At 38.7% G+C, this 26,323-nt stretch overlaps 1 protein-coding gene across 3 annotated transcripts in view; it reads right to left on the bottom strand.

Annotated features, from left to right (window-relative positions):
• Positions 1 to 3,502: 3,502 nt before the first annotated feature.
• The window catches only part of NUP62CL (nucleoporin 62 C-terminal like), a 107,604-nt gene continuing 84,783 nt past the window's right edge, over positions 3,503 to 26,323 (bottom strand). For 2 of the 3 annotated variants that reach the window (XM_049872478.1, XM_049872479.1), the window contains one exon: positions 3,503 to 5,043. In XM_049872478.1, coding sequence (XP_049728435.1) covers positions 4,949 to 5,043 — 95 coding nt within the window. In that variant the 3' untranslated portion in view covers positions 3,503 to 4,948. The remainder of the gene's footprint in view (positions 5,044 to 26,323) is intronic. The other variant, XM_049872480.1, reaches the window with a different exon arrangement.

Genomic DNA, 26,323 nt, shown 5'->3' with positions numbered 1-26,323 from the left:
AAGATGGCTAAATTCTCAGTGGACTGCTACTGAACAATCTCCAAAATATACGTAGTGCAAAAAATTTTTTTTTTCTAATAGCAAAGTGCAGGACAATGTTAGAGTATGCTACCATTTGTGTAAAAAAAAGGATATGTGTGTATGCATTTGCTTGTGTATGCATAAAATATCCGTGGAAGAAAATATAAACAAGTGGCGATTCTCTCCATGTAGGGGAACTGGGAGCCCTGGCGGCACAGCAGTAAAGAGCTCAGCTGCTAATCAAAAGGTTGGCAGTTTTACTCTACCAGCCACTCCTTGGAAACCCTATAGGGCAGTTCTACTGTGTCCTATAGAGTCGCTAAGAGTCAGAATTGACTCGACGGCAACGGGTTTGGTTTGATTTAGGGGAACTGGATGGCTGAGGGACAAGAGTGGGAGAAAGATGCCTTCACTCTACTCTTTAAATTTTGAACCACATGACTATATTACTTCACCGATAAATAATTAAAGGGAATCTTTTTAATATCGCAAAGCAAAAAAAAAATTACAAAAAAAAATCATAGGTTTGAGAGTCACATGCTTGGACTTGAATCTCAGCTCCCACTTAACGGCAATATAGCAGAGGAAGGCTTTGGAGCCCCTGGGTGCTGCAAATGGTTAATGTGCTGCATGAAGCTCTAATCCACCCAGAGGCATCTCAGAAGAAAGGACTGGCGATCTACTTCTGAAAACTCAGCCACTGAAAAATCCTATGGAGCACAGTGACACACATGGGGTCACCATGAGTCAACGTCAACTGGATGGCAACTGTTTAGGATTTTAGAGACAATTTGAACTTCATCTTTGCTTTGGTAAATTACTAAACTATGTGAGTTTCAATAAGATTATTTGACTGGTCTAGGCTAGTTTCTTCATCTATAAAATGGGGGTATAAGGTGACTGGGAAGCATCATACACAAATACAATGTTAAAGCCACTCCATGCATGACACGGTGGTCATCTATGAGTGAATATTCCAAGGTTATACCGTAGGTTCAGACTTACTTAAACTGGTCTATATTGCTATGCTCAAGTCACAGCATATGGCCAAGGAGCAACTACTGGGAGACACTGTACTTCCAATCCTGAGCACTTCTAGCAGATTCAAAATATCGTGGTATTAGAGTTATCCAAAACGTGCCATATGCACATAACTGTGCTCTTGCAGCACACAGTACAGACATAACACGTACTACTTTGTGGATTTGGCACAGAACATGGACTGACTGTGAGACTAAAAATGTTGATCATATCTTAGCCTGCACCAGGTAAATCATATATGGTGGTAGGACTAAATTTTGCTACTCAACCACACTGTCCAATAGACATGTTGATCAATAAGGAAATTGAAAAATACATCAAGGTATATCAAGGATGCTAGTGTGTCTGTCCCCTGGGAAGTTGGCAAAGGGTGAAAGAGATATTACACCAGCCATCATCCCAGAGGACATACAACTTCTAATAAAACATATAACCTATTGGTACTGAAGTGATATTACGTTACACAGTGCTCTACAAATCCACTAGATGGGATGAGTGGAGAATGAATGTCTCAAGAGACATTCACATAGCCACAGAAGTGCAACTGGAAAGGAAGGTCATAGGAATTACTCTACATATATATGGATAACTGTAGCCAGCCCAAGTGGTAGGTAACCAAAACCAAACCAAACCTCTTGCCATCGAGTTGATTCCAACTCATAGCGACGCTATAGGACAAAGTAGAACTGCCTCATATGGTTTCCAAGGAGCGCCTGGTGGATTTCAACTGCCAACCTTTTGGTTAGCAGCCGTAGCTCTTAACCACTCTGCTACCAGGGTTTCCAAGTGGTAGGTACTAAGGAGTAATACATTGAGAAAATTGTACTGAAAGGAAAATCATGCCATTTCTAGCTCTGCCAAACTTAACTGTGTAATAATAGCTATTCTGTTTCCCACAGCATGCCTCTCCTGGCCTAAAAAGGGTATCAGTCAGTGTATATATAAAAAAGCTTATACATGGGCACAGACATCTTACCATGAGGTAATTTCACCCCTAGAAGAATTTATGACAAACTGACAAATATGCCTCATTTGTCTTTCTGACAATTTAACAAGGTTAGTTTAATTAAGCCAGAAGCTCCTCCTTAGCATAGACACATTTTCAGGGTTTGTCTTTTTTAGGTGTTTTGTTCCCAGCACACTTCTGATGAATACGTTATGAAGCAATTATAATTCACAGATATGGAAGATGCTAAAATCAAAAATCTTCTCTTGAAGAGGCACATCATCACACATCTAATATTGAGTAAACTGTGCATGTCTTTCAAATTCCCCAAATTTGACAGCACAAATGCTGTTATAGAGAGAATATAGCATCTTTTCCAAAGCAGACAAAAAATTTTTTTTAGATGAGCATTGAAAAAGTGTTAGCACTACAAATATGAGAATTCTTCATCAGCTAGTATCTCAGCTGGTCTTTAACAACGATTAGGAGGGGCTCAAGACTCTACAGCAAAACAAATATTGCTTTAAAATTACTGAGGTTGGTTATTTTAACCTTTTAGTTAATATTCGTTCAACAACGTCATCATGTCTTTTAAACACTCTTATAACCAGAGTCAGAAAGAGCCAAAGAGTCCAAGGCTCCAGATTCTAGACAGTACACTGAACTATACCAGTAAATCTTCATGTTATTGGATAATCTGGAAGCCAGTTGTCATTCGCCAGTCTTTCCTATGTATTGGAAGAAGCACTATAACTCCCAGTGAGAATAGGGCAATAGTCAACAGCAATACTATAACTTCCTTTTCCTTTATTTTACTTAGAGACTCTACTAGTAGTGGAAAGACATAAAGGAATCTCCAAACTTTAGAGAAGTGAAAACTCGTTTCTTCTCACAAAACAGTTGGGAAAAACCTAATATAGTCTGGCTCTTATCTTGTAGGCAAAAGATGATGCCCAAGATGCACTTATTTTCCCATCTAATGAGGCAGGGATATGACTAGAACCAGTGTCTCCTCCAATACACTATATTCTCTTTACTGAATGTGAAACTTAACTTATGCACAGGCTACTTTACAAGAGTTAAATCTCCAAAAGCAACTTGGAGAAAATGTCTTTGTGGTAGAATAGTAATAATGAGACTCAAAACTAGAGACTACTCAAGATTATACTCAAAAGCTGTGTTTACCTACAGAAATCATCCACAACAGTCAACTGTCTATGGATTATTTTCACATTCTATGATTTTGAGTGCTGACAACAACTTACCTGATGAGAAGCTGCTTCTTTGAAAAGTTTGGGTAGGAAAAAAGAGGTCAGGACATTCTCTCTTCTCCTAAAACCAAAAAAAAAAAACAAAAAACCCCAAACCTGTTGCCGTTGAGTCGATTCTGATTCATAGTAACCCTGTAAGACAGAGTAGAACTGCTCCATAGGGTTTCCAAGGAACGCCTGGTGGATGTCTTCTTCTAAGGTCATGAAAATCACTAATACATTTTCTTCCTGCAATGTGCACTCTTCAGGATGGTCAAGTGCAGTCAGCACAACAGAAATTCAGCTCAAGAATTATAGGCAACTAAGCTCTAGTCACTCGAAAACCTTTAAGTAGTTTATTTTGGCTTTATACTTTTATTTTTTTAGACTATCATCTTTATTTATGACTTAGGTAAAACATGAAACACAAGAGACCAGGCTGTTCGAAAGCTAAGAACAAGGCTTTTTCTTTAAAAACAAATAAATACACAAAACCCAACAACTATAAATCATGTGCTAAAACCAAGTAAAACATCAGAGTAGCCATACATTAAAAATAATTGAATTGCCTGAACCACACCCTTTTTAAAAATTCATGGTGGAAATGTACGTAACAATACACATACCCACTCAACATTCTTACATGTACAGCTCAGTGACATTGGTCACATTCTTTGCATTGTGTTGTCATTCTTGCTATCTCTACTCATATTGTTTCACCACCAGTAACTTAAACTCTGTCCCCTAAACTTCTTCTGTGTTTTAGATTTACTGTTGTCGATTTGTTCTCATATAGATAATTCTTTAGAAGACTGCACTGCTCAACACAAACATTCTTCACTATTTGAGCTAAACTGTAGTTTAAAGATGAATTCATGGAATAGTTTCGGTTCAAGGCTTAAAGATTATCTCGGGGCAATAGATTCAGGGGTCCCCCCAGTCTCAATGGTTCCAATGAGTCTGGTTTTTTGTAAAAATTTGAAACTCTGTTCCACATTTCTCCTCCTTTTGATCAGGATCTAGCTACAGGGTCCTTGATCAAAACCAAACTGTACCTTTTTAAAACTAAGTCAAGTCCCCAAACTACCATAACTCTTTTCCCTTCTCTAAATTTCTACAGCACACTATCTTTAATTCATAACACACTCTTTTGTATGTCTATATTGTTTTTATATATACTAGCATTAATTATATCTGAAACTAGAGAGTAAGTTCCTTTCAGGAGAGAGAATTTACCGTATCTAGCACTATACACTGAACGTAATAGGCACCCAGTAAAAATTGGTTGGCATTTACTTTTAGATAAACATTTCCCTATGGTTTGGTTAGAGTGAGAAGGATCATGTGTGTTGGTGGTAGTACGTGGAATCTAGGAGAGTAAGATTCAAACTGCACACATGGAGTCAACACCTGATAGTTTGCTGCCCAGATAAAGGGGCTAATATAGGGTCGCTATGAGTCAGAATCAACTCAATGGCACTGGGTTTGCTTTTTGGTTTTTATAGTTTAGATTTCTAACTTTAAAAGTCAAATTCTCAACAACACAATATTTGAATGGGAGAAAATCACACACACACACACACATTTATTACAACCAAAAATTAGACAATAACTGCAAACACTACCCTAGACTCCTCAGAACTTATAGGTAATGAATAATTCAAAAACAACATGCTGAAGATATGGTCATTCAGTCAAAAGCAATCCTGACATTGCGTTCTTGCTCCTTGCGACGACAATCCTCGAAAACCTGTGTCACCTCTTCTACCTTCCTTTCCAGAAAACCTACAGAGGAAAAAGTCATGCAATCATTAATCTGAGGTCAAGATATCCCAGGAACACAGTAACTTACATTCTCCCATCAACACATGACTTTACATATCAATTTTAATAGCTTTAAGTTTGAGAAAAATACAGAACAGGAAAAATACCCATTTGTTTGGAAACTTTGAAAACAGTGGACAAGATTGTTCTTTATCTGCTCTCCTTAGCTTTCACGTAAATAACCGTCTACTTGACATTTATGTCTGGTTGGAAAGAAGTGTTAACTGCTTTTTACTCATCATAGCTTAACAGTGCCATCCATACAGGGTGGTCACTGAATTTGGAGTGTAGATTTTGGTGGGTCATAGCTACCTACGGAGCCCTGGTGGGCATAGTGGTTAAGAGCTATGGCTGCTAACCAAAAGATTGGCAGTTTGAATCTACCATCTGCTCCTTGGAAACCCTATGAAACAGTTCTACTCTATCCTACATGGTCATTAGGAGTTGGAAGCGACTTGATGGCAACGGATTTTTTAGCTACCCATGAGCAAATTAGTACACTATATTTGCATTTAGGTTCCCTTCTAATGATTTATTTAATTCATTGTTTCTTAAATTTTCACAGGGACAGAGCACTACAAGACATCATTAACTTTATTATGTAAAATAGTAACTTCTGGCTAGTAAAAACAAGCTGCTGAAGTGAGCATGATAATCTGAGTTTTTCTGTTACCATGCACAAATACACTTGATCATTTGTATTGCTGTCCATTAATGCTTATTAGTGGCTAAACAATAACTGGTATCCAAGATTTAAGAAAAACTTTGAGATAAAAACTTAAAATGTAAAACAATGTATTTTAATCTTCTCCAAAGCCCCAATGTATTCCATTTTTGAAGTATAACACCTTATCCTACGTTATAACCTACAGGCATTCTGTAAGGTCATGATGTAACAACAAGTGATTTAAATAATGGCTGCTTGTCTACTAAAGGGCTAGCAAACCCATGTATGTTGAACTTGAGAAAACAAATCTTTTTGTTGTAATAACTAACTGTGGGATGCAATTTTGTCCCCCTAAATAACATTTTTTTAATGTGACAGAAGCACAAATGAGCACTACAGCAAACCATTAACTTGAGGCCAGAAGTGTCAACATAAGCACAATCTACTAATTTGCTGATTGATATTTGTTTATATATTAAATGCAAAGGAGTACATTTATAAAAATAACAAAAATCGATAAAATGCCGAGAAACACAAGTCAGCATTATTAATTGAGCCTTACTATAAACATTTTGTCATGTCTTTGAATTGAATTTCCAGGACTATTTCTGTGTTAATATACTTTACATTTTTTAGGGCTTTCATTCTATAAGGGCAAAAATTACACCTAAGCACTTCATGCCAAGAGTTCTTTTCCTATGTTAAGTGTCAGTGATTGATCCCTGCAGGCCTAATACATTATATATGATCCTAGAAGTAAAATAACAGTAACGGCCAAAACTTGGAAAAACATACATTTTGTCATTTAAAAACAACTGCACTGTAACAATCTGAAAATGAAATTAAGAAAACAATTCTATTCACAATAGCATCAAAAAGAACGAAAAAACTTAGGAATAATCTTAACAAATTAAGCTTATCTATCTCTCTCTCTGTATATACATGTAAGTTTCACTGGTTTTGCTCCTCTAGAGAACCCAGCCTAAGACATCTGGTGCCAGGAGTAGGGTGGAAATGGGAATGGCACCACTCACTGTTACCCCTAGTGACCCACTTGCAAATTTTTTGCTTCCTGTCCCCACAACCCTATGCTCTGTGGGTCTAGAGGTCTTAGTTCCAAAGGGAGGAATGCTCCCACCAGGAGACACATCACTGATTCCACTGAACTGGAAGTTAAGAATGCCACCCAGTCACTTTGGGCTCCTCATGCCTCTGGATCAACAGGCAAAGAAGGGAGTTACCATATTGGCTGGTGTGCTTGATCCCGATTACCCAAGGGAAATCAGATTGGTATTACATAAAGAAGATAATGAAGAACATGCCCGGAATACAGGAGATCCCATAGGGTGTCTCTTAGTACTACCATACCCTGTGATTGGTCAATGGAAAACTAGAGCAACTCAATTCTGACATGAATACTAATGGCCCAGATCCTTCAGGTATGACGGTAAGTCACTCCACCAGGCAAAGAACCATGACCAGCTAAGGGCAAAGGGAATACTCAATGGGTGGTGGAAGAAGGTAGTTCTAAATACCAGTTACGACCATGTGATCAGTTGTAGAAATGAGAACTGTAATTGTTATGACCATTTCTTCCTTGTTTTATTATACATGCGTGTGTATATACACACATGTATACATATACACACATATATATATCAAATATTTTCATTTTTTCACTCCCTTATCCCATTATTATAAAATATAAAATGTAAACGGGGCTAGTGCATTTTCAGATGTACTTGTTAGTTGTATCACGTTAGGCACAAGTATGACTTTATAACTGTCATTATTTAGAGATTATGTATGGTTTAAGGAGATGTGTACAGGTACCAAGTTGACATGGGGTGGACTGTGATGGTTAATGTTATGTGTTAACTTGGCTATGATTCTCAGTGGTTTGGCAAACATTGGACTGATTGCTCTTCCATTATGTAATCATCTCCATGATGAGATCTGATGTAATGCGATCATTTCCATGATGAGATCTGCTTTTTAAGCATCCAATCAGTTGAAAGGGGGAGTCTCCTTGGGGGGTGTAGCCTGCACCCAGTATATAAATGGATGTTCCAGCAAGGCTTACTATTGCTCTGGATCTTGTATCTGATTCATCATCATCTGACCTCCAGTTCTTGGAACGTGAGCCAACAGCCTGCCACCTAACCTTCAAATTTTGGGATCTGTCAGCTCCTGCAACCCTGCGAGCCAGCAGCCTGACATCTGACCTGCTGATTTCGAGTTTGTCAGCCCCTGCAGCCATGTGAGTCAGCCCCTGCAACCATGTGAGTCAGAAGAAGCCTGATGTCTGACACACAGATTTGGGACTTTCCAGGCTCCTCAACTGTGTGAGCCATTTCCTTGAATTAAATTGTTCTCTCTCTATATATTTATGAATCGACTTGATGGCAATCAGTTTGGTTTGGTTTATATATATATATATATATATATATATGTTTCACTGTTTTGTTCCTCTAGAGAACCCAGCCCAAGACAACTGTACACTGAAAACTAGACAATACTGTTAAGAGAAACTAAAGCAGATCTAAATAAAGGAGCGACCTTACATGTTCATGAACTGGAAGACTCACTGTTGTTTAGATAGCAAATCTCCACAAATTGATCTACAGATTCAGTGGAATCCCTATCAAGATTCCAGTATACTATTTTTGTAGAAATAGACAAGATACATAAAATTACAAAGGAATTACTGATAACTATGACAACATGGATGAAACTCGAAAACGTTACAAGTGAAAGAAGCCGGACATAAAAGGTTACATATGCTTCCATTTATATGAAATCTCTAGGAAAGGCAATTCAATTAAGACAGAAAGTAGATAATGGCTGCTGGGGCTTGGGGTAAGAAATCAGCCACAAATGAGCAAGAAGGAATGTTTCTGGGTGACAGAAACGTTCTAAAAAGTAGATAGTGTGGTGGTTACACAACTCTAATCAAACAAACAAAAACCCATTGCTGCTGTGTCAATTCCGACTCATAGTGACCCTGTAGGACACAGTAGAACTGCCCCATAGGATTTCCAAGGCTGTAATCTACTCTGTCCTTCTACAGGGTCGCTAGGAGTTGTCATTGACTCAACAGAAATGTGTGCGTGTGTGTGTGTTTTTTTGTTTTGTTTTGTTTATGTACAGTACAAGGAGCGCTGGTGGCACAATTGTTAAGCACTGGGCTATTAACTGAAAGGTTGGCAGTTCAAACCCACCAGCTTTTTCTCGGGAAAAAAGACCTAGCAATCTGCTCTCATAAAGATTTGTTGTTGTTAGGTGCTGCTGAGTCAGTTTTGACTCACAGCAATCCTACATACAGCAGAATGAAAACACTACCCAGTTCTGAGCCATCCTCACAATCGTTGGTATATTTTGGCCCATTATTGCAGCCACTCTGTCAATCCGTCTCATTGAGGGGCTCACTTTTTTTCACTGACCCTGTACTTTACCAAGCATGATGTCCTTCTCCAGGGACATAAAAACTAAAAAAAAAACGTGAGATGAATTCTCGCCATCTTTTTTTTTCACTTCTAAGGAGCATTCTAGATGTATTTCCTCCAAGAGAGATTTGTTTTTTTTTTTTCTGGCAGCCCATGGTATATTCAATAATCTTGGCCAATACCATAACTAAAAGGCATCAATTCTTCTTCGATCAACCTTATTTATTGTTCAGCTTTCGTATACATATGAGGTGACTGAAAATACCATGGCCTGGGTCAGGCCCACCTTAGTCCTCAAAGAAACATTTTGCTTTTGAACACTTTAAAGAGGTCTTTTGCAACAGATCTGCCCAGTGCCATACATCATTCGATTTCTTGATTGCTGCTTCCATGGGTGTTGATTGTGGACCCAAGTAAAATGAAATCCTTGACAACTTCGCTCTTTTCTCCATTTATCATGTTGCTTATGGGTACAGTTGTGAGATTTTTTGTATAATCCGTATTGAATGCTGTAGTCTTTGATCTTCATCAATAAGTGTTTCAAGTCCTCTTGGCTTTCTGCAAGCAAGGTTGTGTCATCTGTGTATCACAGGTTGTTAGCGAGTCTTCCTCTACTCCTGATGCCACATTCTTCTTCCTATAGTCCAGTTTCTTGGATTATTTGCTCAGCATATAGATGCACTGCTGGAACTGCTCACTCGTCTATGCCAAAAAATTCGGAAGACAGCTACTTGGCTAACTGGCTGGAATGATCCATATTTATTCCTATTCCCAAGAAAGGTGATCCAACAGAATGCAGAAATTATCAAACAATATCATTAATATCAGACACAAGTAAAATTTTGTTGAAGATCATTCAAAAGCAGCTGCAGCACTATATCGGCAGGGAACTGCCAGAAATTCAAGCTGGATTCCGAAGAGGACATGGGATCAGGGATATCATTGCTGATGTCAGATAGAGCCTGGCTGAAAGCAGAGAATACCAAAAAGATTTTTACCTGTGTTTTATTGACTATGCAAAGGCATTGGACTGCGTGGATCACAACAAATTATGAATGACATTGTGAAGAAGGGGGATTCTAGAACACTCAATTGTGCTCATGACGAACCTGTACTTATACTAAGAGGCAGTCATTCATACAGAACAACGGGATACAGCATGGTTTAAGTCAGGAAAGGTGTGCATCAGGGTTGTAGCCTTTCACCATAGCTATTCAATCTGTATGCTGAACAAATAATCCAAGAAGCTGGACTCTATGAAGAATGGGACATCAAGATTGGCGGAAGACTCAGTAACAACCTGTGTTATGCAGATGACATAACCTTGCTTGCTGAAAGTAAAGAGGACTTGAAGCACTTACTGATGAAGACCAAAGACCACAGACTTCAGTATGGATTATACCTCGACATAAAGAAAACAAAAGTCCTCACTACAGGACCAATAAGCAATATCATTATAAGCAGAGAAAAGATTGAAGTTGTCAAGGATTTCACTTTACTTGGATCCACAATCAACACCCATGGAAGCAGCAGTCAAGAAATCAAAAGGCGCATTGCATTGGGCAAATCTACTGCAAAAGACCTCTTTAAAATGTTGAAAAGCAAGGATGTCACCTTGAAGACTGTCATGGATTGAATTGTGTTCCCCCAAAATATGTGTATTGATTGGGCTAGGCCATGATTTCCAGTATTGTGTGATTGTCTACCATTCTGAAATCTGACGTGATTTTCCTATGTGCTGTAAATCCTACCTTTATGATGTTGATGAGGTGGAATAGGCAGCAGTTGTGTTGGTGAGGCAGGACTCAAGCTACAAGATAGGATTGTGTCTTGAGGCAATCTCTTTTGAGATATGAAAGAGAGAGGCAAGCAGAGAGATAGGGGGACCTCATACCACCAAGAATGCAGAGCTGGGAGCAGAGCACGTTCTTTGGATCAGAGGTTCCTGTGCTGAGAAGCTCCTAATCCAGGGGAATATTGCTGACAAGGACCTTCCTCTAGAGCCCACAGAGAAAGACTTCCCCTGGAGCTGATGCTCTAAGTTTGTACTTGTAGCCTACTAGACTGTGAGAAAATAAATTTCTCTTTGTTAAAGCCATCCATTTGTGGTATTTCTGTTACAGCGGCACTAGATGACTAAGAAAAAGACTAAGGCACACCTCACCCAAGCCATGGTGTTTTCAATTACGTCATATGCATGTGAAAGCTGGACTATGAATAAGAAAGACCAAAGGAGAATTGATGCCTTTGAATTCTGGTGTTGATGAAGAATACTAAACATACCGTGGACTGCCAGGAGAAGGAGCAAATCTCTCTTGGAAGAAGTACAACCAGAATGCTCCTTAGAAGCAAGGATAGTGAGACCATGTCTCACATATTTTGGATATGTTATCAGGAGGGATTAGTCCCTGGAGAGGGACATCATGCTTGATAAAGTAGAGGGTCGGCGAAAAAGAGGAAGACCCTCGATGAGATGGATCGATACAGGGGCTGCAACAATGGGCTCAAGTGCAACGAGGATTGTGAGGAAGGCAAAGGACTGGGCAGTGTTTTGCTCTGTTGTACATAGGGTCGCTATGAGTTGGAACCAACTTGAAGGCACCTGACGACAACATCTAGATTGAATAAAAAAAATGGTGAAATAATACACCCCAAACACATACCTTCCCTGATTTTAAACCACACAATATCCCCTTGTTTGTTCTCTTTGAACAACTGCCTATTGGGGTACGTGCAGGTTCCTCATGAGCACAATTAAGTGTCTGTGCATTCCCATTCTTCACAATGTTATCCATAATTTGCTATGATCCACACAGTCCAACGTGTTCACATCATCAGTAAAACACAGGTAAATGTGTTTCTAGTATTTTCTGGTTTCAGCCATGGTCCATCTGACATCAGCAATGATATCCCTGGTTCCACGACTTTTTCTAAATCAGGCATGAATTTCTGGCAGTTCTCTGTCGATGTACTACTACAGCCATTTTTGAATTCAACAAAATTTTACTTGCGTCTGATATTAATAATTGTTTGATGATTTCTGAATTCTGTTGGATCACCATTCTTTGGAATGGGCACAAATATACATCTCTTCCAGGTGGTTGGCCAGGTAGCTGTTTTCTAAATTTCTTGGCATAGCCAAGCACACGCTTCCGGTGTTGCATTCATTTGTTGAAATATCTCAATTGGTATTACCCTCTATTCCCGAAGCCTTGTTTTTTGCCTATGCCCTCAGTGCAGCTTGGACTTCTTCCTTCAATACCATTGGTTCTTGATCATATGCTGCCTCCTGAAATAGTTGAACGTCAACCAATTCTTTTTGGTAAAGTTACTTTGTATTCCTTTCATCTTCTGTTAATGCTTCCTGTGTCATTCAATATTTTCCCCATAGGATCCTTCAATATTGCAACTCGAGGCTTGAATTTTTCTTCAGTTCTTTCAGCTTGTGAAACACTAAGGGTATTCTTCCCTTTTGGTTTTCTAACTCCAAGTCTTTGCACATGTCATTATAATACTTTACTTTGTCTTCTTCAGCCGCCTTTTAAAATCTCCTGTTCAGCTCTTTTATTTCATCATTTCTTGCATTTGCTTTTACTACTCTACGTTCAAGAGCAAGTTTCAGAGTCTCTTCTAACATTCATTTTGATCTTTCTTTCCTATCTCTTTAATGACCTTTTGCTTTCTTCATGTATGTCCTGGATGTCATCCCACAACTCACCTGGCCTTCTGTCATTAGTGTTTAATGCATCGAAACTATTCTTGAGATGGTCTCTAAGTTCAGGTGGGATATACTCGAGGATGTACTTTGGCTCTTGTGGACTTGTTCTAACTTTCTTCAGCTTCAACTTGAACATGCATACAAGCAACTGATGGTCTATTCCACAGTGGGCCCTGGCCTTGTTCTGACTGATGATACTGAGCTTCTCCATTGTCTCTTCCCACAGATGTAGTCGATTTGATTCCTGCGTATTCCATCCGGTAAGGTCCATGTGTATAGTTGCAGTTTATGTTCTTAGAAAAAGGTAGTTTTTTTGAATAGGCTGTTGGTCTTGCAAAATTTATCATGCATTCTCCTGCGTTGTTTCTATCACAAAGTCCATATTTTCCAACTACTGGCCTTTCTTCCTTGTTTCCAACTTTCACATTCCAATCACCAGTAATTATCAACTCATATTGATTGCCTGTTTGATCAATTTCAGACTGAAGTTGGTAAAAATGTTCGATTTCTTCATCTTTGGCATTAGTGGCTGATGCATGAATTTGAATAACAGTCATATTAACTGGTCTTCCCTGTAGGCATATGGATATTATTCTATGAGTGTCAGCACTGTACTTCAGGATAGATCTGGAAATGGTGTTTTTGATGATGAATGTGATGCCATTTCTCTTCAATTTGTCATTCACAGCATAATAGGCCATATGGTTTTTCAATTAAAAATGGCCATTACCAGTCCATTTCAGCTCACTAATACCTAGGATATCAACGTTTATGCATTCCATTTCATTTTTGACGACTTCTAATTTTCTTAGATTCATACTTCGTACATTCCACATTTCAATTATTAACAAATGTTTATAGCTATTTCTTCTCATTTTGAGTCATGCCACATCAGCCAATGCAGGTCCTGAAAGCTTTACTCCAACCACATCATTAAGATCAACTCTATTTTGAGGAGGCAGCTCTTCCCTTGGCATATTTTGAATGCCTTCCAACCTGAGGGCCTCATCTTCCAGCACCATAGCAGACAATGTTCTGCTGATATTCATAAGGTTTTCACTGGCCAATTTTCTAGAAGTAGATCACCAGGTCCTTCTTCCCAGTCTGTTTTAGTCAGGAAGCTTCGCTGAAACCTGTCCACGATGTGTGGATCTGCCGGTATTTGAAATACCAGTGGTGTAGCTTCCAGCATCACAGCAACATGCAGGCCATCATAGTACAACAAACTATGAGATGAGTTATGGCCCCTCTCGTAAAGATTACATCCTAGGAAATCCTATGGGCAGTTCTATTCTGTCCTATAGGGTTGCTATGAGCCAGAATTGACTTGATGACACACAAGAACAACAAATGTTCACTACAACGCCATTTAAAATAGCAAAAGGTAGGAATATTAACAAACACCTAACAATGAGGCATTCATTAAATAAACTATGGTATATCCACATAATGAAATATTTAAAAGACATTAAAATGTAAAATATTTCATAATATAGAAGAGAGGGCATGTACACATGTCTGTTAATTTTGTACCTCTTCTCCATCAAAAGTACAGTGTGCTGTATATACAGCAAGGGACGAATACATTAAAAACACGCACTGGACTACAAGTTCATGCCAGGTATTGCTAAATTCTGAAGATACAGAGATAATAAATTAAGATATAATCTCTATCATCAAATCCGTTGCCATCTAGTCGATTCCAACTCATAGTGTCCCTATAGACAGAGTAGAACTGCCCCATAGGTGTTCCAAGGAGTAATTCGTAGATTCGAACTGCCAACCTTTTCATTAGCAGCTGTAGCTCTTTACCACTATGCCACTAGGCCTCTCTCTATTATCAGGGTGCTCAAATTCTAGTAGGGAGACAAACATGAAATAAGTAACTGCAATTTCAGTGCAATGAATTACTTAATATGGCCCTTCTAGCCATGGTCTTTGTGACTCACACACAATGATTGAGTGGGACTATGTAAATAAAGTATATGGAACCTGTGATGGTTGGGGTTATATGTCATCTTGGCTAGGCCATGATTCCCAGTATTATGTGGTTGTCCTTCATTTTATGTGTTGTAGATCCAGACTTCTACGTGTTGATGAGACAGGAGTGGTGTAAGGTGTGCCTTGGGTTGAAGCCTTATAGGAGGGTGTGACTGAAGCCCTGCCCTTACTAAAGTTATGCCCTTCCCTGGGGTGTGGTCTGTACCTAAGATATATGTGTGTGTCCTGGTGAGGCTCTCTCTGCATCTAGATCCCACGTCCGGTTTGTGATCAATTGGCCTCCTCAGAGACCTGCTGTCTGACCTGCCGATTCTGGGATTTGCCAGTCTTCACAGCCCCTTGGGCTGGTGGTCTATCATGTGACCTGATTCGCCAGCTTCTGCAGGCTTGTGAGCCAGCAGCCTGTGGTCTGAACTGCAGGTTTGAGTTCAGCTCCTGCAGCCAAGTAGATCGGGAGAAGCCTATCCTGACCCACAAATTTGGAACTTGCCAGCCTCCACAAATGCGTGAGCCATTTCCTTTATATGGTTCATGAGTTCTGTGAGACTTTGCAGCAAATTAGGGAACCCAAAGACAGGAGGGAGAGTACTAGGAGAGAGGGAGTAGTTCATGTAGAGATGACGGAGTGGTACAACAGCTTGGAAGAGCTGGACATTTGGACATCTTTAACCTCCACCTCATAGGAACCAGCTTTGTGCTGATCCTTATAAATTATTCATCGAGCAATATTGTATGATAAATGCTAACAATATAGCATATGGAACATAGAATGGATATAAAGAAGGGGATAATCAACTCTGTTTGCATGGTGAGTCAAGGAAGGCTTCTTAGAAGAGAGGGCTATTAAACTAGATCTTGACATGGAGCAGCTAGCAGCAGACAATGATGGAGTGGGTTTCTCTAGGCATTAAAAACCAAACAGCCAAAAACATAGAGGAAAATGTAAGATTGGATGCTTTTAAAATCATACATACTTTTAAAAAGTAGTGCTGTAAATAAAAGATGATGCTGGAGAACAGGTAGGTGGTTAGATTATACAGGGTGCTTTGTATATTATGCAAAGAAAGACTTTATCTTTGGGCAATAGGAACTACTGAAGGGTTTTAATAGAGACAATTAGAACAAAGTATCATTTTATCAAGATCACTCTGGCAGCAGAGAAGATGAATTAGACTGGGGTAAGGCTGGGGAAAGGAGGCCAGTAAGGTCTCCAGTTAAAAATTAAACACATGCATTTACCTCTATTCCACTGCAAACACCAGTAAAATAGGAGTAAAGAGATTTTTTTAAAAGAAGCATAAACCCACGAGAACAAAGGCGACAAGAAAGGAGAAAAAAAACGAACTATGGAAATTGAAACTAGACTTGTACAGCAGAAACCTAAAAAGGATTTGGGATTAGTAAAACCAGGTAATTCAAAGTGATGGTGAAAGTGGAGCTGAAAACTGGAGGATTAGTAGAATGTTTAGGAAGTAGACCTCCTCTCCCACATATCCTACAGCTGGCTGACTCTCCCTACCCAAGCCTGGCAGAAGACTTTTCTTTAGAGAGGATAAACTAGATGAGCTCTGGGTCAGGGACATCAGCCACATCTGAGAGTAAGTATTCTGGATCAAAAACAGAGATTAAGTGAAAGTTTACAAGGCATTAAGTGAAAGTCTACAAACTGAGCACTGAGACTCCAGCTCCTTCCCTAACAGCTCTCAAAAACACTGGCTTGTAACACTAGGCTTATTAACCTCTAGCCAGGAGTTGGAAGATGCTTCTCTGGAGAATATGACCAACCAAAGAGAAAAATCCGAAAGATAACAGCTGGAGTTCCCCAATGAAAAGGTTTAGCCACAATTACCCTATACTAAGTGTGATGGTTAATTTTACGTGTCAACTTGGTTAGGCCATCGTACCAAGCTGCTGGCTCAAACACTAGTCTAGTTGCTGTTATGAAGCAGTTGTATGTGATTACATTAGTTGGCCTTAGGATTGCCTTCCATAATGTGGGTGGGCTTCAGTCAATCAGCTGAAGACTTAAAGAGCAAAAAGGAAGTTTTCCCTATGGTGTATTCTGCCTCCTGACTATAAACAAACTTACTGCCAGAATTCTTCCTGTCACCTGTTCTACAAATTTTGGGACACAAGACTACAGGAATCTCCATCCTGTTACTTGACTGGCCAAAGCAAAACAAACCCATTGCCACTGAGTCAATTCCAATTCACAGCGACCTTACAGGACAGAGTAGAACTGCCCCACAGGGTCTTCAAGGCTGTAAAGCTTTATGGAAGCAGACTGCCACATCTTTCTCCTGTAGAGCAGCTAGTGATTTTGAACTGCTGACCTTTCCGTTGGCAGCTGAGCACTTTAGCCACTGCACCACCGGGGCTCTTTTGGACTTGCCAGTCCCTCATAATCTCTCTATATATCTATCTTACTAGTTCTGTTTCTCTTGTTGTTAGGTGCCGTCGAGTCGACTCCAACTCATAGCAACCCTATGTACAACAGAATGAAATACTGCCCGGTCCTGCACCATCCTCACAGTTGTTACTGTGTTTGAGCCCATTGTTGTAGCCACTGTGTCAATCCATTCTGTTGAGGGTCTTCCTTTTTTTCGCGGACCCTCTATTTTATTAAGCATGATGTCCTTCTCCAGGGTCTGGTCTCTCCTGATAACATGTCTAAAGTATGTGAGATGAAGTCTCACCATCCTTGCTTCTAATGAGCATTCTGGCTGTACTTCTTCCGAGACAGATTTGTTCCTTCTTCTGGCAGTCCATGGTATATTCAATATTCTTCGCCAACACTATAATTCAAAGGCATCAACTCTTCAGTCTTCCTTATTGTCCAGCTTGCACATGCATATGAGGCAACTGAAAATATCAAGGCTTGGGACAGGTGCACCTTAGTCCTTAAAGGGACATCTTTGCTTTTTAACACTTTAAAGAGAACTCTTGCAGCAGATTTGCCCAATGCAATGAGTCAGCTGATTTCTTGACTGCTGCTTCCATGGACATTGATTGTGGATCCAGGCAAAATGAAATCCTTGACAACTTCAATCTTTTCTCTGTTTATATGACATTGCTTATTGGTCCAGTTGTGAGGATTTTTGTTATCTTTATGTTGAGGTGTAATCCATACTGTAGGCTGTGGTCTCTGATCTTCACCAGTAAGTGCTTCAAGTCCTCCTCACTTTCAGCAAGTAAGGTTGTGTCATCTGCATAACATAGGTTGTTAATGAGTTTTCCTCCAATCCTGATGCCCCATTCTTCTTCATATAGTCCAGCTTCTCGGATTATTTGCTCAGCATACAGACTGAATAGCTATGGTAAAAGGATACAACCCTGATGCACACCTTTCCTGACGTTAAACCAATCAGTATCCCCTTGTTCTGTGCAAACAACTGCCTCTTGATCTATGTAAAGGTTCCTCATGAGCACAATTTAAGTGTTCTGGAATTCCCATTCTTCTCAATGTTATCTATAATTTGTTATGATCCACACAGTCAAATGCTTTTGCATAGTCAATAGAACAAAGGTAAACATCTGTCTGGTATTCTCTGCTTTCAGCCAGGCTCCATCTGACATCAGCAATGATATCCCTAGTATCCAGCTTGAATTTCTGGCAGTTCCCTGTCAATGTACTGTTGTAACTGTTTTTGAATGATCTTCAGCAAAATTTTACTCGCGTGTGATATTAATGATATTGTTTGGCAATTTCCACATTCTGTTGGAGCTCCTTTCTTTGGAATGGGTACAAATATGGATCTTTTCTAGTCAGTTGGCCAGGTAGCTGTTTTCCAAATTTCTTGGCATAGATGAATGAGCACTTCCGTTGCTGTATCCGTTTGTTAAAACATCTAAATTGGTACTCTGTCAATTCCGAAGGCCTTGTTTTTTGCCAGTGCCATCAGTGCAGCTTGGACCTCTTCTTTCAGTACATTCTTGATCATATGCTACCCTCTTGACATGGTTGAACATGGACCAATTCTTTTTGATACAGTGACTCTGTGAATTCCTTCCATCTTCTTTTGATGCTTCCTGTGTTGTTTAATATTTTCCCTGTAGAATCCTTCAATATTGCAGCTCAAGGCTTGAATTTTTTTTTTCAGTTCTTCCAGCTTAAGAAATGCCAAGCGTGTTCTTCTGTTTTGGTTTTCTATCTCCAGGTCTTTGCACATTTTATTATAATACTTTACTTTGTCTTCTTGATCTGCCCTTTGAAATCTTCTGTTCAACTCTATTCATCATTTCTGTTTCTCTAGAGAACCCTAAGACAGTAAGTTAAGAAGCCCCACCCGCAAAGCTTTTTACTATCTCACTCTTGAAGATGAATGGACAGCCAAGGATCACCAGACTATTGAGGAAAGCCTTTAACACGAGAAAGACCAAAAAAGAAAAAAACCAGAAAGAAAGAGAAAGCTAAAAGAAGCAATGCAAGAAGATGAAAACGTTTTTTAAAAATCCTTAATATCCTGAGAGAGAAGATACTGAATCCATGAAACAAGAACAGGATACTATTTAAAACACACACACAATCATTAAACAACAAAGCAAGCTCTTAGAAATAAAAATTAAAGCAGAAAGGAAAGATCAATAGGAGGATTCAAAGAACTGAGTATACATCCCACAAAAATTTAACAAAAATATAAAGAGAAAATAGGAGAGGAAAAAAAACAAAAACAAATGAGAAGATCAGTCCAGGACTTCAAAAATTAGAATAGGATTTCTAGAAAGAACAGAGAAAACACAGGGGAGGAAATTAGCAGAAACCTAATGTAAGAAAATTTCCCAGAACTGAAAGACAAGAGTTTATAGATCAAAGGGCTCACCAAATACTCGGCTCAATGGACAAAACAGACCTGCAATCAAGGCACATCATCTGAAATGTCAGTATCCTGGGTAAGAAGATTTTAAAAATGCTCATAGAGAAAAAACAAACAAACAAACAAAAATAAATAAAGATGTCACACAAAGGTTCAGGAATCAGAATGGCCCACAAAGCTAAAAGACAACGAAGCAATGTCTTGAAAATTTTAAAGGAAAATTTCCAAGCTAAAACTCAATACTTAACATTACTGATTAAGTGTAAGGACAAAATAAGGCCTTTTTAGACATGCAGTCTCTCAGGAAGCTACTGCAACATGTCCTATATCAAAACAATGGAATAAACCAAGAAATAGGAAGTGTAAGTAAGAGCCACAACACAGGAAAGTCAACACAGAAAGAGGGAATACGAGAATGCTGTAGGTTGAGGAAGCTAAGATGACAACTGAGTAGCTGTCAAGAAGAGTAACTATTCTAGATCGTAGATTAAAGATTAGAGGGCTCCAGAAGAGATTAAGAATAAAACATGGAACTGATAGATTTAAATTCAAAGCAGAAAGTTGGAGAATTACTGAAAGTACATGGAAAACCAGACAAATGAAAATATAAAACTCAAAGGAAAACAAAAACATATAAAAGAAAGAAATCATAGTTTACTACCTAGCCAGGCTGTGAATAACATTTATGTGATCATAATTGAAATACTAAACACTGATTTATGCAAAATTTACAATATAACTATATCGACAGAATGAGGGGAAAGCGTGCTTGCATGCATGGATATCTATAATGATGACAACAGTACACAACCCAAAAACTAAACCCAATGCTGTTGAGTCAATTCCAACTCATAGTGACCCTACAGGACAGAGTAGAACTGCCCCACTGAGTTTCCAAGGAGTGCCTGGTGGATTTGAACTGTCGACCTTTTTGGTTAGCAGCCATAGCACTTAACCACTACACCACTAGGGTTTCTGATGACAGTATAAAAGAATTAAATTCTCACCTCCAATTTGGAAAGTAAGTAGAGGATGTCTAAAATGATTAAAAAAAACTGAGAGGTAACAGTATAAATGATATTTCTTGTTGCTAGTTGCCATCGAGTTGACTCCTAGGCAACCTTATGTAAATAGAACAAAACGTTGCCTGATCCTGGGTCATCCTCACAATCATGAGCACATCTCGAGTCCGTTATTGTAGCTACTGTGCCAAGGATCTCACATACCCTCACTGGTCCTCTACCTCACCAAACATGATGTCCTCATCTAGCAATTGATCCAAAGCAAGCAAGTTGGATAATGTTCTTTTGTGATTTATAAGATTTTTACTGGCCAGTTTTTGGAAGTAGATTGCCAGCCCTTTCTTTCTAGTCTGCCTTAGTCTGGAAGCTCTGCTGAAACCTTTCCACTATGGGTGACCCTGCTGGTATTTGAAATACTGGTGGCAAAGCTTTCAGCATCACAGCAACACGCAAGCCACCTCAGTACGACAAACTGACAGATGAGGGGTGGTAAATGGCATTTAGAGATATGGAAAAAAAAAATCTAAAATAATTGAAAGTGATTGTATCTGGGGAGTAGGAAATAGTGTGTGGGCAGGGGCTAGACCTTTTCATGTTTTTAATAACCTAATAAAACCACTTTCAAGGTGAGAGATGAAGAAGGTTTGAAATAATGCAGTGGTAGTGGGAATGGACTGAAAAAATATTCAAGAGCTATTTAAGAAGTATAATCACCATTACTTACGAAAGAAAAAGAAATAGCCTACCTTAGGGACTCATAGCGACCCTATAGGACAGAGTAGAACTGCCTCATAGAGGTTCCTAGTAAATAGTAGTAATTGTTAGTCGAGAAAAAGAAAAGAAGGAGTTACACATCTGGGAGGCTCAGGAAAGAGTCAAGATGAATTTAGTTTTAGACAAGTTGAATTTGAGGTATCTTTGGGGTATTTATGTGGAAATATTTGTTAAAGGATAGATAGCAAAAGAAACATTGGAGGAAATGATAGTTAGAAATGACAACTGAGATAAAAAAAAATTGATGATGATCAGAAAAGTCTTAATTAAAGAATAGTATTAGAAAGAAGGGGAGGTCTCAAACCAATATCTAATTTCCTACTAGGGAAAAAAAGAGAAAAATGAACCCAAAGCAAGCAGAAGGGAAGGAAACAAAGATAAAGGAAGATATCAATGAGACTGAAAACAGGAACACAATAAAGAAAAATCAATGAAACAAAAAGCTGCTTCTTTGAAAAAAAACCAATGAAGTTGATAAACCTCTAGCAAGAAAGACAAAAATAAAAAGAGAAGACATAAATCACCAACATCAGGACTGTAACAGGGTATATCATTAAACATTCTGTAGCTGTTAAAAGGATAAAAAGGGTATACTATGAACAACTTCATACTTACAAATTTAACAACTTTAGAAGAAAGGCACCAATTTCTGGAAAATCACAAACTATGAACACTCAACCAAGATGAAATAAATATGATAAATAGTCCTAGAATCATTTTAAAAAATGAATCTGTAATTAAAGCTCCCCCCAAAACGGAATCTCCAAGCCCAGGTGGTTTCACTGGAGAATTCGTTCAGCACAAGTTGCAGGGTACAAGATCAACATACAAAAATCAGTTGTTTCTATATACCAGCAATGAACAATCTGAAAAGGAAATTAAGAAAACAATTCCATTTACAATAGCATCTCAAAGAATAAAATACCTAGGAATAAATTTAACCAAGGAGGTGAAAGCCTTGTACATTGAAAACTACAAAACACTGCTGAAAGAAAAAACAAAAAACCAAACCTGTTGCCGTCAAGTTGGTTACAACTCATAGCAACTATATAACCCAGTGCCGTCGAGTCTGTACAGAGATCCAAATAAATAGAAAGATATCCCAAGTTCATGGAATAAAAAACTTAATAGTGTTAAGATGTCAATACTACTCAAAGGTATCTATACATTCAATGCAATCCCTATCAAAATTCTAACAGAAGCTTTTTTTTTTTGCACAAATGGAAACGCCAATCCTCAAAAACATATGAAATTGCAAGGGGCCACAGACAGTCAAAATAATCTTAAAGAAAAACAAAGCTGGAGGATTCATACTTCCTGCTCTCAAAATTCACTAGAAAGTGACAGTAATCAAAACAACATGGTACTGGCATAAGAACAGACACATAGACCAATGGAATAGAATTGAGTGTCAAGAAATAAACCCATACATCTATATACAATTGATTTTTGACAAAGGTGTCAAATCCATTCAATGGGGGAGAAAAAGTCTCTTCAACAAATGGTGTTGGGACAATTGGATTTCTACATGCAAAAGAGTAAAGTTGGACCCAAACTCCACACTATATACAAAAACTCAAGATGGATCGACCTAAATATAAGAGCTAAAACCCTAACAGTCTTAGAAGAAAACATAGGGGTAAATATTCAGGACCTTGCATTTGACAATGGATTCTCATATATGACACAAAAACCATGAACAACTAAAGAAAAAAATATATATATATTGGACTTCATCAATATTACAAACTTTTTTTGCAACAAGGGACATTATCAAGAAAGTGAGAAGACAGCCCCTTGGACACCCTTTTAACTCTGTACTGAAGTCACTCCCGAGGTTCACTCTTCAGCCAAAGATTAGACAGGCCCATAAAACAAACAATAATACATGTAGCTCAACCACGTATATGAGACTAAATGGGCACACCAGCCTAGGGTCAAGGATGAAAAGGCAGGAGGGGACAGGAAAGCTGGATGAATGGAACTGGGGAACCCAAGGTCGAGAAGCGGACAGCGTTGACATGTCGCAGGGTTGGCAAACAATGTCACAAAATAATGTGTGTTAATAGTTTAAAGAGAAACTAATTTGCTTTGTAAACCTTCATCTACAGCACAATAAAAAACATATATAAAAAACAAACAAAAGAAAGTGAGAAGACAACCTATAGAATGGGAGAAAATATTTGGAAATCATGTATCTGTTAAGGGTTTAATATCCTGAATACATAAAAAAAAACTCCTACAACTCAACAACAAAAAGGCAACTCCAAAGAAGATACACAAATAGCCAGTAAGTACATGAAAAGATGCTTGACATCATCAGTCATAATGAAAATGCAAATCAAAACCATGATGAGATGCTATAGTATCAAAGAAACGGAAAACAGCAAGTGTTGGTGAGAAATTGGGATCCTCGTGCATTGCTGGTGGGAATGTAAAATAGTGCAGCTGCTGTGGAAAAGTTTGGTGGCACCTCAAAAGATTAAACATAGAATTAATATATGACCCAGCAATTCCACTCAAAAGAAATTCAGAGACTCGGATATCTATACACTGATGTTCACTGCAGCATTATTTGCAATAGTTAAAATATGGAAATAACCCAAGTGCGTATTACCTGATGAACAGACAAGCAAAATGTGATATATATATATATATACACACACACAGAATATTATTCAGCCATAAAAAGGAATGAAGTTCTAGTACGTACCACTACATGAACTGTGAGAATATTATGCTAAGTGAAATAATCCAAACACAAACGGACAATTATTATGATTCTACTTATATGGAATATCTACAATAGACAAATTCATGAAGACAGAAAGTAGATTAGAGGTTAGCAGGGGTTGGATGGAGGGAGAGGAGTAATTGCTTAATAGGTAAAGAGTTTCTGTTTGGGGTGATAAAAAAAAGTTTGGAAACAATGTGATGGTTGCACAACATTGTAAATATAATGTCACTGAATTGTATACTTAAAAATAGCTAAAATGCCAGATTTTATGTTGTACATATTTTACTACAATAAAAAATAAAAACTCTAACTGTGGTGAACAGACCACTGACTTCAAACACCAAAACTGAGCTGACTCTAACCAATTCCCAGAGTTGAGCCAGTTCACACACACAGGGCCCTTAAATAAAAGTGAAGTCAGGTCCACTTGACAAAGGACCCTGCTATACTACCAAAAATTTATACTCTAAAGATTATCTTTAAACCCTGTTGCTGTCGAGTCGGCTCTGACTCATAGTGACCCTACAGGACAGAGTAAACTGCCCCGTAAGGTTTCCAAAGAGCGGCTGCTGGAATCGAACTGCTGACCTTTTGGTCAGCAGCTGAACCCTTAACCACTATGCCACCAGGGCTCCAATCTTTAGTCTTCCCTAAAAGGACACGTGACCATTTACCAGTTGACTGCACTGGAAAAAGGAAAATAGATTTTCAGGGATTACAGGACACTGGTTCTGAACTAACACCAATTATAAGAAAAACAAAATTCTACTGTGCCTCGCAAGTCAGAGCAGGGTCTTATGGATGTCAGGTTCCATGGTAGGCAGAATTCTAAGATGCCTCACCCCCTAAGATTCCCAGCCTCTGGTTATTCAATCAAAGTGCTAATCTAAGTACTGCCTCAATGAGATTTTGCAGACATAATTAACGGTCCAATACCAACTGACCTTAAAATATGTAGATTTACCCAGGTAGGCCTGACTTAATCACATGAGCCCTTTAGAGGCAGTTTTCTCTGGCTGGTCAAAGAGGAAGTCAGAGAGATTTGAAGCATGAGAGGGACTAAGATGTGAGGGAGATTCTCCACTACTAAGAAGGAAAGGACCATGGGACAAGGACCTCAGAGTGGTCACTAGGTGCTGAAAGTGGCCCACAGCCAATGAGAAAGGGGACTTCAGTCCTACAATGGCAAGGAAATAAATTCTGTGAACAACCTGAGGGAGCTTAGAAATGAGTGGATCTTTTCCAGTCCCACTTGCAGATGAGTACACAGCTGGCCAATATCCTGATTTCAGTGTTATAAGACCCTGAGTAAAGAGCCTTGCTAAAACCTGTCAGACTCCTGACCGTGGAAACTGTAAAATAAATTTTTGTTACTTACAAAATCAAAAGACCAACATGCACAGATTAGGTCTTGATTCCAAACCTCCTCATCCCCTATAACTGTCAGCTCAGTAGACATATAATATGACCCCTAATTTATGTCAGACAACAGATTTGTCAAATCTGTTCTCACTGTTTAACATGGTTGGCCATCTTTTCAGCCTCTAACATATGTTTCCCTATTGCCTGCCTGTCAAACCAATGCCATATGTTAAGGTTTTAGTTACTGTAGTTCCTACTTCTATATTAGTTAAGTTACAAACAAACAAAAAAACCAGTTGCTGTCAAGTCAACGCCCCATGAGTTGCAGAGTAGAGCTGTGCTCCACAGGGTTTTCAAGGCTGTGATCTTTTGGAAGCAGATCACCAGGCCTTTCTTCTGAGAAGCCTATGGGTCGGTTCAAACCACCAACTTTTCAGTGAGCAGTTGAGCGCTTAACTGTTTGCATCACTTTAGTTAAAGCCAGACTGTTGTTAAAAATGAACAACCTTGAACTTTCAGGAGCTTAATATAATAAAGGTTTACTTCTCACTCATAAAAGAGACACAGGCACAGAGAAAGAACACAGTACACCTTCCTACCAATCATTAGCAACTTTTAAGAAGATGCCAGTTTATTAAAATTAAAGTAGCACTCAGAATAAATGATGGAAAGAAAAATGTTTATACAGATGCACAAAGTT

This window comes from Elephas maximus, chromosome X (genome assembly GCF_024166365.1).
Source record: "Elephas maximus indicus isolate mEleMax1 chromosome X, mEleMax1 primary haplotype, whole genome shotgun sequence".
In the NCBI taxonomy this organism is placed as follows: Eukaryota; Metazoa; Chordata; class Mammalia; order Proboscidea; family Elephantidae; genus Elephas; species Elephas maximus.
The sequence above is the reverse complement of the archived record's forward strand: the minus strand, read 5'-3'. Positions and strand labels throughout refer to the sequence as shown.